Source organism: Podarcis gaigeae (genome assembly GCF_964106915.1).
Source record: "Podarcis gaigeae genome assembly, chromosome: 12".
In the NCBI taxonomy this organism is placed as follows: domain Eukaryota; kingdom Metazoa; phylum Chordata; class Lepidosauria; order Squamata; family Lacertidae; genus Podarcis; species Podarcis gaigeae.
The window spans coordinates 51707180-51721817 of NC_139688.1; the positions used below are offsets into that span (position 1 = coordinate 51707180).

A 14638-nucleotide genomic window follows, 5' to 3' on the forward strand; every position below is an offset into this window, starting at 1 on the left:
CTTGAAGGGGTCCTTTATTGTGAGCCATCCGTTTGTTTGAGACATTGGCGCTCTCTGCTTCCCCTTCCTCCCACCCCACCCGATCATCATCTGAATCCTACATAAATCCACTCAAAGTGATTTACATTAAAACCTATTTAAAGCAACAATAAAAACCTAAAAGCAGAACAATTCAAATAAAAAACTCAAAAATGCACAGTTAATGAAAACACAGTGCACTTAGGAGAGGCCAAAAGCGCAGGGGGGAAATGGTATTTGCATGGCATTTAAATCTATGGTGCCAGGTTTGCCTCCCCAGAGAAAACATTCCACAAATGGTGGGCCACCATTGAAATGACCCATTCTCTTGTTGCCAGCCTCCCTCCCCTACCCCAATGGAGGGGGGCACATAATGAAGGACCCTAGCTAGAGAGCTCCTGTGAAACTGGAAGGGGGGGAAGTGATCTCCATGCTAGGAAAAGATTTGCCTGCTCTGCCAAACAAAAGAAAAGGAGGAGGAACAATCCTATCTGAGATACAAATTTGCTTTGGAATTTAATTGTCACTGAATTTGACATGATGTAGCTAACATCCTTTCTGATGCTAATAATGCCTAGGAGACATGCAAATTATTCGCACGCATATCTCCAGATACTGAGGCAGATGGTGGTGGGGAACTAAACTTGTAGAAATGCAGAGTATATGCAGAACCTTTATTTAAGTGACCCAGCTTTTTCTCCTAATGGGCATGATGGCGATTGCATCCTGGTGTTATTGCTAGGTTGTGCACAGTAAAGCTAATTGTTAACAGGATCCTTGCTAGTTTCCCCCAGTAACATAAGAGACTCATGCCAAGAAAGGACCCACGGTGCTAAGTACACATTTTCAAAGGGCCATTTCTATGGCTTGCTCCTCAGCAGTAATTTCCACATCAGTCCCAATGCCAGCACAGTTGTACAAGCCCTCACATCATCCAAGAAAGAGCATTACATCAGCATTGCATTGGAAAGTGTTGTGTTTCTTAGTGTTAAATCAAACAGGCTTTTCGCCACTGAGTTAGTATTGCAGGCATGCAGGAGAGGGGAATGCAGTCTTAAAACAACGATATCTGACCTATTGCATCCTATGCTAGATGAGCTGGAAGATGTCATCTTTCTTTGCAGGCTATTGTTCCGACCTTGGCTCAAATTAAGAAATGTCTGTCTTTGTCTGAGGACAATAATTGAATCTTTCCCTTCCCTGCTTCTGTTCTGTTTCCTTTCTGCCTCAGCCAGTTCAGGCACTGCAGCCTTCTTCTCAGTCAGTACAGTATCCAGGCGTTTCCTATCCTCCTCAGCATCTTCTGGCGGTGTCTCCAACACAGCAGTTTCCTGTGGTACTACAGATTTTATTACTTTTTATGTGGATTGATTACATTGTCTGAGCTTGCTTTCTGTTTGGGGGCATTGCTATCTGGAGAACTGGAGAGAAACAGAAGATAATTGCTGTAAATCTCTTGTCTTACTCAGTGATGCTGGAACTGCTTGTCACTTAGGCCTGCACAGCCAAAAAAATATATATCTAGAAAACGGTGCAAGATTCCAAGAAGCGTGTGTTTGTCTGCCTTCCCAAATTAATGATTGATGAATTATTATTCTAAGGTGGTTGCCTTTTAAACCTCCTGGTTCAATTTGTGCTATTTTCATGTGCGTTTAGAGCGCTAAAGATACAGCATCACCAGCATGAATAATTTCCCCTTTTTAGCATTTACAGTTACACCTGTGGTTTTGTTTTTGAGCTACTTGTGTTTTGAGTTCATAGACATTGGTTAGGAAGTAGTTCAGGGTTTGTTTTGTAAGAGCTTGGACTGAATTTCAGGATTCAGTAAGGCTTCCACAAGATGTTGTGGTTGGCGCAGAAGATATTTGCATGAACCTTGTGGATTTTCCTTTCAAAAAGGAAACATGGGGTCTCTTGCAGCCATGTGAAAGGGAAACATACTTTGCAGTAGGAAATGAATGCCCATACATACTTTGGTCCAGCCCCTACAGTACAGGGCAGGAGTTGCAATACCTTGGGGTTTACACTGCAGGTATGGAAGGATCCCAACATCACAGTTGCACTGGCAGGACCTTCCTCAGTCAGAAAAGGAGAGAGGGGTAGGCAAAGAAGCTGGAAAGGTCAGTTGACGAGGAGAAGTCATCATCATCATCATCATCATCATTGCAGGAACATTGCAGGGGAGTTAGGAACCAGGTAGCAGAGAACCAACCCTTCCACATTTCGCTCCAGCCCTCTGGAGGGGATCTGACTTTGGTTGGTGAAGGTTACTGTGGAACAGGTATATCAGGCACTCTAGGCCAAGCAACTAGCACCAACTGCGGTGTGGTGAGTCCGATTCATCTCAGTAAATAGGGGCTTGGGGCACATGATTGCTTCTGTTAGACTTCTGGCTGTCTCCTTTGGAGCTCTCAATGGTCGCCGGCAGAGGTAGCACCACAAACAACAAAGTGCTTCCCGATGAAGAGCTGTGTGTGAATGCATGCCGTTGTGCATGCAAGAGTGCAACATAGAAAATATTGTGTGGGCAAAACCATAGCGGTAGGGAGTTAGGGCATCTCTTTGAAGACGCATCAGGTTTCCCACAAAGAATTTCAAAAAGATACCCATCTCAGAGACAGGATTTCGGACGAGGGACAAAGAGCACCAGCTCTCTTTGTGGCATGTTCTGTGACATACTCCACGAAAAACAGCTGCTGCATCACTGATTAATAGCAGAGAAATATGGTGAGGCTTACTGTATCATGGCAAAGCAAGAACAAACTTGATTTATTAGTAGAACACAAAATAACTAAGCACACTTGAGGAGACCGTGCTTATAGTGAGAAGAGCTAGTGAATGCCTGAAAGGCCTTCCAGACTCGTACAAGGTGACCTTGACCATTTGCTGCTGGAAGAGGTTACTCCTTTATCGTTCCCCAGCACAGGCGTATGTACTTTTGCACTTGTCAAGTTCAGTAACTTCCCCAACTCTTGTCTGATTTGCCTAGACAGCCAAATAGACTTCGGCATTTTCTTATTCTCAGTCTAGGTATGCTAGCCAAGTGATTGCCCAAGGTAAAAACTTGAGAGGATGCAAAGATGAACTCAGGGAATGAGCTCTGGAAACATTGATGCAGTTAGGGCTCTGCACTGGTTAGAGGTTTGTGACATAGAGCATCCCAAATGTAAAAGTCAAACTGCCCATGTGAAGCTAACTTTGACATGCAGTTTAAGGATTGCAATTAAGTTACTGTTGATTACAGTTGACATTTTAATAGGTTAGGTAGGCTGGCAGGTGTGTTTAGACCTTCATCCCAGCTGTTTCTTTCCCTTCATTTTCTAGGTCATTCTAAAACAACACATTTTCTCCAGTCATTTAATGAGACAAAAGCAACAATAAATAAATAACCCTTTAGGGTTTAAAATCAAAGAGAAAACCAGTACTTATTTTTTTCTTTTTAAAGGGGAGTGGTTTAATGGGGGGGGTGATGGAGATGTTTTTACTTGCTTTTAGGATTATGTTTGTTTGTTTTCACTTAATTTTGCATTTGTGTGCGTATGTGCTTAAATGTACTTTTCCCCTGCTTCTTGTGCATGCTTGTTTGAACCCATTTTTTTTGTTTTCTAAATATCCGCTGCAGAGATCTCTGTTGATCATTTTCAACTGACTTTTGCCTCACAGCGAGATGACATGACAACACAGTTTAGCCAGATGAGTTTAAGTCGTCAGTCATCAGGAGACAACCCTGATTCGCCTTCTGGTCCTGTCTACCCATCACCTATTATGCAGCAGTCTTCCCCACAGACTGGTTACGTCATGGCATCCAGCCAACAGCTCCCTCCCGGAGGTTTTGCAGGTTCAGGTCCACCCGTATCCCAGCAAGTACTGCAAGCTGCACCTCCACCGCAGGGTTATGTACAGCCGCCGCCTCCTGCTCAGGTAAGCATAGATTTCTGGTTTCTTATGCCTCCTGCCCCACCCTCGAGCATCCATTTTACATTATTTCAGTAGCACAGTCTTGAAGGAAGTGAAGACAGCCAAGGAACATTTTCAGAGGCGCGTCACCACTACATGCATAAAATCCGAGGCAGTGAAATTTTCATAAGGTCAATTTACATAGCAGGATAGGACAGAGTTTTGTATCCCATGGTTTGTTTGGTTTTTGGACATTACATTATCACATGCCATCAGCCTTCTCATTGCTTAACAAGGGGGCGGAGGAGGTTCATGTGGACAAGCAAATGCATTAACTAGCCATGTGGACTCACTTTTTTAAAAAAAAAAAAAAATTTGTTTTAATTCTTGGTTTACAAAAGAATGTGTATTGTCTCTTTTTTCAGGTTGTAGAGTCTTTTTTACATTTGATGTGAGACATTAGTGTTGCCTGCAGAATAAGGTTGGGGTTGAAGAAGATGGGGGAGAGGGGAGGAGGGGTTTGGGCTAGTAATACTTTTTTTTTTTTTAAAAAAAGATATTTATTAGAGTTTTCAATTTTAATACAATGAAAGTCAAAAAGAAAAAGATAACAAAAATACAAAAAAGATAAAAATAATTTAAAACACACAAATTTTCCATAACTTATTTTCCTTTAACTTATTTCCCAGACTTCCTCATACCTCCCTTTTTTGTATTCCAATTCAAATTGTTAGTTCAGCAAATCCTTATCAATAAGCTTTAACCTACTTCTAAACCTTTTTTCATATTCTCTTAAACATTACAGCTGGAAACCACTTAATTTCTAGGGGCTGGTAATACTTAGCGTGTATGTGGGGCTTTGTCGATGTCACTTGGGTAGGTTCTCTATTTGTTTCACTTTTTATGTATTTCCTAACATTTATGCACTGCTTGATTGTGAAGAAGAACCCCCTCAAAGCGGTTCCTTCATTTCAGCAACTCTTCTGGAATAGCTATGTTGGTAGACCATGAGACCAGGGTCGTGGGTTCATACCCCCCCCCCATTGGGCAAAAGAATCCTTCATTGCAGAGAGGTGGACTAAGACAACCCACGGGGTCCTTCCATCTCTGCAGTTCTATGATTATGGTCAGGTTCACACCTATGCCACAGCTCATGGACCATAGCATCATGTAACATCTTCCATCCATGATGATGGGAATACAGTTATGTTAATGGAAGGTCCCAACCATTCATCTGAGAGCTATCATTGCTGAATCTTACAGTGATGAGCATGGGAGCCGACTCCCTTTGATCCCCCCCCATAAAATATTTAAGAGGGCAGCCCCACTCACGTTGATCGGCATTGCCATTCAAATGTTTTGCATGCACCGCATCTTGTGATCAGTTATGCAGGGCAGGGCTTACCTTGTCTACCCCAATATTTTAGTCAAGTTGGCACTCCTGGGTGATGAGAGCTCAAGTGATGTATGTGCATGTACCAGTCAGTCTTTTCAGTCCAGGGCTTTGGACACATGCTCTGCTTCGTGATATATTCTGCATACTATTATTAACAAAGATGATCCACGGTTCCCCTTCTTTCCCGTGTATGAGCTTCTGCATAACATCTAGCGGAAGCACCAGCCGTGAATCATATTTAATTAACTTGAACATGTAAGGCACTGCAGATCTCTAATGTGTTCTGTCTTCTTGATTAGGCTTTATTGTTTGCCACCAAAGTTCCCTGTCTGCATCCTGAGAATCCTCACAGAAAAAGGAAAGGGAAAGCAAAATGTCCAGGGAATTTTCTAGCCAACTCTTACCATATGCATTTTTTATTAGAACGCTAGATTTCAAAGCTTAATTACAGCAAACGGCAGCCAAAGAGCACAGCTCTCTTTCATTCTCCCAGTTTAATGTCCATAAACATTGGGGAGAGGGTTGTGTTGTTGTTTTTAATAAAGAAATATGACAGTTCTCCCCCTTGCTTTATTTATGTTAACTATTTCCTTTGACTAGGACAGGTACAGTTGTCAGCTATGTTGCTGTTATTATCCTTAGGTGTTACTTCTAGGCATTCATGCTTGCACTAAAGGAAGTATTCTCTCCATACCTCCAGTAATTGTGTTAATTTTTCTCAGTGCCTGCTGCTCACACAGTGGCGTAGTGTGGGTTGTCAGCACCCAGGGCAAGGCAAGTAATTTGTGCCCCCTAACCCGTGGATTTGCGCCCCCTGCACCCCCCACGCTACGCCACTGTGCTCACAGATTAATTTTTTTTGGGGGGGGTCATTCTGAAATAAGGAGCCTAGTTATTAGAAGACAGCAACAATTTTTAAAGTGGTATCAAAACCCCCCGTCATTAGGACAAACAGAGCTTGTTAATTGTGTGGGGGGAGCAGGAGCAGAGAATTTTGTTGGGTTCACATTTTTAGCAAACTGACTTCTTGGACTAATACACAGATAAGAATGTAATTACATTATGAATTTTATAGTTCTCTGGACTTTGCAATTTAGGCATACCAGAATGCATTAAAACTGGGTATTTTAGGATAAAATATGTTTAGAAATACGTACATTGAAATAAAATTTTATTTTAATATACATCAAAGTTCATATTTAAATACAGATTTCTGTACTTAAAAAACAACAACATGCAAATTAATGCTTCAGTCAGACAGAATGGACTTGATGAAAAACCACGTGTGAATTTGACTTGGACCAGAATAGACTGATCTGTCCATCACAAAGATGTTTACATATTGCAAGTGTTGTAGTGCTATCTATTAGGCCCAGGCTACCCAGTGTTAGGGTAGTGAGGGGTATATTTTGTGCTAATCACTACAGCATCGCAAACTGCTTGGACAGGCTAAAACATCTAGCAAGTCCAGCCTCTAACAGACATAGTTTCATAGAATTGCAGAGTTGGAAGGGCCCACAAGGGTCATCTAGTCCAACCCCCTGAAATGCTCGAACGTGGGGCTTGAACGCACAAGCCCGTGATTAAGAGTCTCACACTCTACCGACTGAGCTATCCAGCCTGGCTGCATTTCTTGGTCATTCAAGTGTATGAGGGAATTGTCATAAAATTATAAAAGCCAGTGAGAGCAAATTTTTCACTTTGCTCCATATTAACTGGATCCTTCATAATGCACTGCCCTTGCTTGAGATAACATTTTTTCACTCCCTCACTGAGCGCTGTCAAGCCACACTTACCTGCAGTAGGGTTTGCACAATAAGTGCTGCCGCAGTCTGGTCTGATTGCTGACAGGCTAAACCGCCATGTTTCAACTTACTCTTTGTTCATCTCAGGACACCCCATGCTTCCTTGGCGGCCTTTTTTATTCTCCATGTCAAGGTGCAAGCATTAAGAGTTGCATTCCAAGGACGTTGTGAGCTTTTGTGCATGCTGTTCCATTCTGCCAAAGCCTTAGCATCGCCAAGGACATTCTTGCACCTGGAATTCATTGCACCTCGATTAAGACCATTTCTATTTGTCAAAGGTTGTGAGCCAAAACTGTAGCATTTTGGTATTTGTAGGTCATGGCTGCATCAATAGGCTTTCTAGTGCAGCAACTTTGCATATGTTAATGCAGTGACCAGAAAAATCTCAAAATAAGTGTTTTGTATGTGTGGTGGGCCAGTGGCGTAGCATGGGGGGTGCAGGGGGGCCGGCCACACCGGGCACAACATCTGGGGGTTAGGGTTAGAGGGCGCAAATCCACGGGTTAGGGGGCGCAAATTACTTGCCTTGCCCCGGGTGCTGACAACCCACGCTACGCCACTGCTGTGGGCTGATGGGCAGAACTGTGTTCCTACACCAATTTTTAATAGACTTCTTAAGTGTGGTACTGAAGTATGCAATTATAAGACCATTAGCAATGTGGAGTAAATCTTCATTCTTTCTCTCCTTTCTGCTCTACCCTGGTATAACAAAGCCCCTAGAATAGACCAGTCTTAAAGGGAAACATTCTCAGTTGATATAACAAGTATGAGACTGATACACAATTAGGTTTTCATGGAAGCCTCCTTCCTGTGGCTACATCCCATACCAAGAACTGCCAGGGTCAAAAATCGGCAAGGTACGAATCCACTCCAGGTACAAAGTCCATAGACATGGAAGTCAGATAATGTGGGGAAAGCCATATTAGTGCTTTCAATCACCACCTTCCAATCCAGCTTCTGATACTAATGATATTAATTGCCCATTGTATGACTCACCCAGAGTTAAACTTACCTGCTCTTTTCAGATCTCCTTAGAAGGTGAACCAGATGATTTGAAAATTAAATGTCTGTTGGCAGATGTCAATAAGTGCATCAGCTATAGGGAGGCGCTGTTTGCACTAGTGACAAGAAAGATAACGGCAACCTTTCTGGATAGTGCAAGTGCCAAACCCTAGGGATGCTAACTGGAAGAAGTATTTTAAAATTCTGGACATTATAGATTTGTCGTGGTTTGGTGCATGTAGTGTCTTTCATTTTGTAGTTGTGTGATTTGTGCTCATACTGTATTGTGGTCGTTATTGGGCATAAACAATATCATCTACTAACTGACTAATGTTTAGCACACATTTTGAGGGAGGCAAGGAGTGCTGATTTTCTCTTTCAGCCTCAATCTGCTGGAAAGTAGAAGCAGCCTAAAAATGATAAGATACTTGATTTAAGGCTGTATGTAGGATCTGTATGCCCTCTTAGCCAAGAGTACTGACCTATCTAGATCAGTACTGACCTATCTTCATTGTATCTGTCCCAAAGCCAGTAATGTTTTCCTACCATCATGAAAAGTTAACAAACATCACAGATGCATTTCAGTATCCCACAATGGCCGAGTTGTGACAGATAGGATAGGGGGAAGGGAGAAAAAGAGCCAAAGCAGCATTTTAAAAATTATTATTATGAACATTTGCCGCTAAGTGGTTTCTCAGGTTATTTTCACGCTTCACTGCAAAACGTTCACCTTCACTCAGAACCCTGCCAGCTCATAGACTAAATTGGCATCGGTTTTCACATTTGTACTTACATCAATTTTGCTTGGATGTTAGACTTCAAGTTCTAATAGCCATAGTTGGTGAAGAAATTACGAAGAAGATTTGAAGCTTGCTTGGAATCCCATTATGTTTATGATGCATTTTATGGTGTTCCAAGCAAAGCCCAACACACTATATTTTGGTGGAAGATCCCATTTTGGAGTCTGGCTGTAAGTGTGGCATAAGTAGAAGGCAAGATTCATGCACATGCAATTCTCACTTTGAAGTTTTCATACCAAACTACATTTTGAGCAAAGGCCTGAAGCAACAGCTTTTCTCAAAAGTACCGCTGCTTTTTATAGGGTCAGCCGCCGTAATCTGTGGTTAGAACTGTGGAGCATGCAGGTTGGCAGACAATTATTTACACTGATCAGGGTGCCATATATAAATACTAGATCGGGATCAGCAAACTTTTTCAGCAGGGGGCCAGTCCACTGTCCCTCAGACCTTGTGGGGGGCCGGACTAGATTTTGAAAAAAAATAAAATGAACGAATTCCTATGCCCCTCAAATAACCGAGAGATGCATTTTAAATAAAAGCACACATTCTACTCATGTAAAAACACCAGGCAGGCCCCACAAGTAACCCAGAGATGCATTTTAAATAAAAGGACACATTGACTCATGTAAAAACATGCTGATTCCCGGACCATCCGCAGGCCGGATTTAGAAGGCGATTCGGCCCCTGGGCCTTGGTTTGCCTACCCATGTGCTAGATCAAAAATCTTTTCAATCTGTATGTTAATTAATTGATCGCAGAGCAGTAGCAGCCAGTGGGGTGGAGCAGCATTGCTCAGCTGACTTCGCAAAACAGGGGTCGCTGCCAGCAACATATAGGAAGAGGGGAGAGGCATCAAGGAAGTTGACACAGAGTGGATGCAATATCAGCTGTATCAAATTGGCTCCACAGCTGTGCCTGCAGCACATTCTCCTCCTTTTCCCTTTCCCTGTTGGTCACTGGCAACAACCTCCATGCTGGGAGGTTGAGCAACGCCTCCCAACACTGCTGCTGCTCTCCCAGAGATATAAAATACTGCTGGCTTCCCCGTTTCACATTTGGTCTTATTTTTGTGAACCTATTGGTATATGCTGATGACATGCTGCTGTTGTCATTAGCACAGAGAGAGCAGCTAAGTTGGTCTCCGAGAGACTAAATGGGAATCTGCTAGGCAGAACAGCTGAGTTTCAGTTATACCGAAACTCAGTAGTGGCTTTGAAGATCACCCCGCACAACACAAGTGGTCTCGTGATAGCCGTTCTGCTAAATTAGTTTGCAACCTTTAACTGTTTGGGAACTGTGCTTTTCTGAAAGCGTCGAGATCTTCACCTGCTATTTTTGGCTTTGCAAATTAGCAGGCTAAGGGAGCCTAGTTCAAAGTACTATTGACTAAGATGCTTGTTGCACCATCTTTTCCTGCATCAGTTATGCTATCCACAAAGGCCATCATCTGAGGCTCTCCTCTTCCTTCTGAGACAAGTGGAGAGAAGGCATTTTCAGTTACAGTGTCTTGCATGTGAAATACCTTACCTAAGGAGACTCTTTTCTCTCCCGCCCCCCATGCTCTTTATTGGTTTCATTAGATATTACAACTCGTCATCAAAATAGGATACAAAAAAGATAAATAATCATGAAAAAACACCCATACATAATAAAAATATTCAACACCCTGTATCTCAGGAACCTTAAATAAAAAATAATTAGTCTTCAACTTTTTGAATATGACTTCCGTCTACCTCCCTGCGGGTCGTTCCCCCCCCTTTTTAAACTGTGTCCTTTTTTTCACCTTATCAATCATCCATATTGTATGAGATACATTATCCATCTGTCATTTAGTTTGCGAAAATTAGTCAAAGCATACTAAAGATTTTACTTGGGAACAATGTTTTTTAAGTACCCTCTATAACAATCCCACTCTTTTATAAACTTGTGGTTGGTTTGATTCCTGATTATTTTTGTCATCTTTGCAAGTTCCAAATACTCAGAGTGTTTTATCTGCCATTCCTTTTTCGTTGGAGTTTTCTCTCCCTTCCAATCGTTAGCAATCAACATTCTCGCTGCTGTTGTTGCATATAGGAATACCCTCCCTCTTATCACTTGGAATATCTGTTGTCAAAATGCCTTGGAGGAAAGTTTCTGATTTTTTTGCAAATGCAGTGGTGCCTCGCAAGACGAAATTAATCCGTTCCGCGAGTCTCTTCATCTTGCGTTTTTTTCGTCTTGCGAAGCACGGCTATTAGCGGCTTAGCGGCTATTAACGGCTTAGCGGCTATTAACGGCTTAGCGGCTATTAACGGCTTAATGGCTTAGCGGCTATTAACGGCTTAGCGGCTTTAAGAAAAAGGAAACAAACTCGCAAGACGTTTCGTCTTGCGAAGCAAGCCCATAGGGAAATTCGTCTTGTGGAACGACTCAAAAAACGGAAAACTCTTTCGTCTAGCGAGTTTTTCATCTTGCGGGGCACCACTGTGTTTGTTTAAACATTTTTTTAAACTACTCATAGATGATATCTCAAAAGTTTTTGATTTTTGTACAACCCCACCACATATGTTACATTGTTCCCTCAGCTTGCTTACACCTCCAGCATATATTTGATTTTGTTTTGTACATTTTTGCCAATTTGCTGGGGGTCATGTACCATCTATAAAACATTTTCATGAAGTTTTCCTTTAATGTATAACAAGCAGTGAACTTTAGATTTTTCCCCAAGCAGCCATCTGAATGGTATGACCAAAATATTTGGACCATTTGATCATTGCTTCTTTAACTTCTTCCTCTTTTACTTCCCAATCTAGCAGGAGTCTATACATTTTAGATAATAGTTTCTTTATATTTTGTATTAAATCTTTTTCCAGCCTCGAAACCTCTGTCACGAACCCTTTTCTTCTGTCTAGTTTACAGGTGTCATTTATTTGGTGGTATTGCAACCCATCCGTGAAATGATGTCTAATTTCTTGAAACTTGCTTAATTTTAATTGTTTTTCTTCCTCCTCTAATATTTCCTTATAGGTTGCCCAGTAAACATTCCCCCTCCCAATATTTTTCCTCTTTACTGAAATTGCCTCTAGGGGGGATAGCCACCAGGGTGTTTTTTGTTCTAATAGGTTTTTATACCTATCCCATACCGTATATAGTGATTTCCTTAACTATGTGATTCAGAAGACCCCTGTGAACCTTGACTTTTTCATAACCTAGATAGGCGTGCCACCCAAATCTATTGTCCCATCCCTCCAAATCCAATTTGTCTGTATTTTGCAAAATTATCCACTCTTTTATCCAACAGGATGCTTTATAGTAAAGTTTCAAATCTGGCAGTGCAAAACCCCCTCTATCCTTAATATCTCCTAATAGTTTATGCTTTATCCTAGGTTTTCCCCCCTGCCAAATGAAATTTGATAAATCCTTCTGCGATTCCTTGAAGCGCCCTCACCCCCCCCCCCCCCCCGCTTACCACTGGAATCGTCTGAAACAGAAACAACATCTTTGGGAGCACATTCATTTTGATTGTTGAAATTCTCCCCCAGAATGAAAGATTCAACCTATTCCAAATTTCTAAATCTTTTTTGATCTCTTTCCAAGTCTTGATATAATTATCATTGAACAAATTGATATTTTTTGCTGTAATCCAGATACCCAAATATTTGACCTTTTTAGTTATTGTCAAGCCAGACATTGTCTGCAGTTCTTGTTTTTCTTGATCTCGCATATTTTTTGCCAACAACATGGTTTTGTCTTTATTCAGTTTAAATCCCACCACCTGACCAAATTCATATATTATTTCAAAAAAATATGTATACTTTCTAGTGGATTTTCTTCTAGTGGGTAGTTATTATAAGGTCATCTGTGAAAGCTTTTAGCTTATAAAATTTGTTTCCCAATGTAATTCCTTTTATTTCTGAGTCAGTTCTTATTGTCATTGCCAGTGTTTCAAGGACCATAATAAACAATAATGGGGAGAGTGGGCAACCTTGTCTAGTTCCTTTCATTATTCTAAAGCTCTCTGATACTTCATTATTTAGGATCAGTTTGGCTTTTTGATTCTGATAAATCGCCTCTATACATCCACAAAAAAAATCCCCTAGGCCCATTATCTCTATAGTTCTTTTCATAAATTTCCAACACACATTATCAAATGCTTTTTCAGCATCCACAAACATTAGTATTGCTTGTTTATCCGATCTCATTTCCAAATATTCTAATATATCAATCACATTCTTATATTGTTGTTCATTTGTCTTCCCGGTAGGAAGCATGCCTAATCTTCATTTAGGACCTCTTTTAGTATTTTCTTTAACCTATTTACCATAATATCCACAAATAATTTATAATCATTGTTTAAAAGAGATATTGGTCTGTAGTTTTTAGTTGATGTTAAATCCATCCCTTGCTTTGGAGTCAGTATTATAAAGGCTTCTTGCCATGATTCTGGCAGTTTCCCTTCTGATCTTGTTCATAACTGTCTTGAGCAGTATTGAAAGTGAGTCTTCCAATTTCTTGTAATAACTTGCGGGCAGTCCATCCGGTCCAGGTGATTTTCCTGGTTTCACATTAGATATTGCCTAATGAATTTCCATCATCGTTATAGTGGAGTTTAAATTTCAATTTTATCCCTTACAATCTTTGGAAATTTACTTTGGCTTAAATATTTTTTTCTATTTTATCTTCCTCTTCCTTTCCTGCTTGGTATAGGTCCTTAAAGTAGTTTATGAACATTTTTCGTCTTTCCTCTGGTTCATCAAATTTCTTTCCTCCTTCTACCAACTTTCCTATCATCTTTTCTTTCTGTTTTTTCTTTAACTGCCAGGCTAGCATTTTCCCTGGTTCGAAACATTTCTTGGACCTTTTTTTTTTTTAAGTCACTGCTCCTTTGCTTTTTTATCATCTTATTTCTCTATCTTATTTATTAATTTTAGTCATTGGTTCTATTTGTTGTTGGTTTGTTAGCTACCTTGACGTTAAATGTGCCGGATATGAATTTAATAATAAATTGTAATAAAAAATAAAAAATCTCCTTAACTAATTTATGGAATAGAAGTGTGGAGAATTAGAAATACCCCAAAGCAAATATTAAAATACATTCTGCCTTGTACCTGATACTCCTCCTCCTCCTCTTCCCCTTGCCCCTTCCATAACCATTTCCTGATCTTGTCATCTTCCCAGAATCTATCCAGTTTCATTTCCTTCTTATCTGACTTAGTTTCTCCTGGTTGTTATCCCACTCAAACATACTCCCCATACCTCTATGATCCAACTTTTACTTCTTATGTTCTAATACCTAACACAGTGCAGATTCTGTGAGCATTCAGAAAACTATGGTGTAACTTTAATTATGGAGCTGAATTATGGAGCTACATGATAATGTGTAGTGATCAGGAAATATGTATTTGCATGATCTGCTCCATTTCTTGGAGTCTTACTGAGGTTAAAGCTCCTCCACCACATCCCACTCCAAGTTTCATTTCAGTAAAGTATGAAACTTTGAATCATGTAGGGCCATGCTTTTCATGTGACAACTTTCCATGTAGTCAATATCATGGAATAAGCAGAGTGGCCAGCATGACCCCATGTGCCTCAGAACTTCCTACTTATTGGAAACAAAGAGGTTCTGAACTATGAGGGCAGATATGATACTGCCTTGGTAATTTGAGAATCGGGTAGCAGTCACCCTGAGAAAATTTATTCTGTGTTTCACTGCTATTTTCAACTGGTCGAGCGAGTCAAGT

At 40.8% G+C, this 14638-nt stretch overlaps 1 protein-coding gene across 23 annotated transcripts in view; it reads left to right on the forward strand.

Annotated features, from left to right (window-relative positions):
- Positions 1-14638, forward strand: part of ARPP21 (cAMP regulated phosphoprotein 21) — a 250687-nt gene that overhangs the window by 191650 nt on the left and 44399 nt on the right. For 21 of the 23 annotated variants that reach the window (XM_083705682.1, XM_083705671.1, XM_083705674.1 and 18 more), the window contains 2 exons: positions 1250-1354; positions 3682-3939. In XM_083705682.1, coding sequence (XP_083561808.1) covers positions 1250-1354; positions 3682-3939 — 363 coding nt within the window. The remainder of the gene's footprint in view (positions 1-1249; positions 1355-3681; positions 3940-14638) is intronic. The other 2 variants (XM_083705676.1, XM_083705677.1) reach the window with 1 other exon arrangement.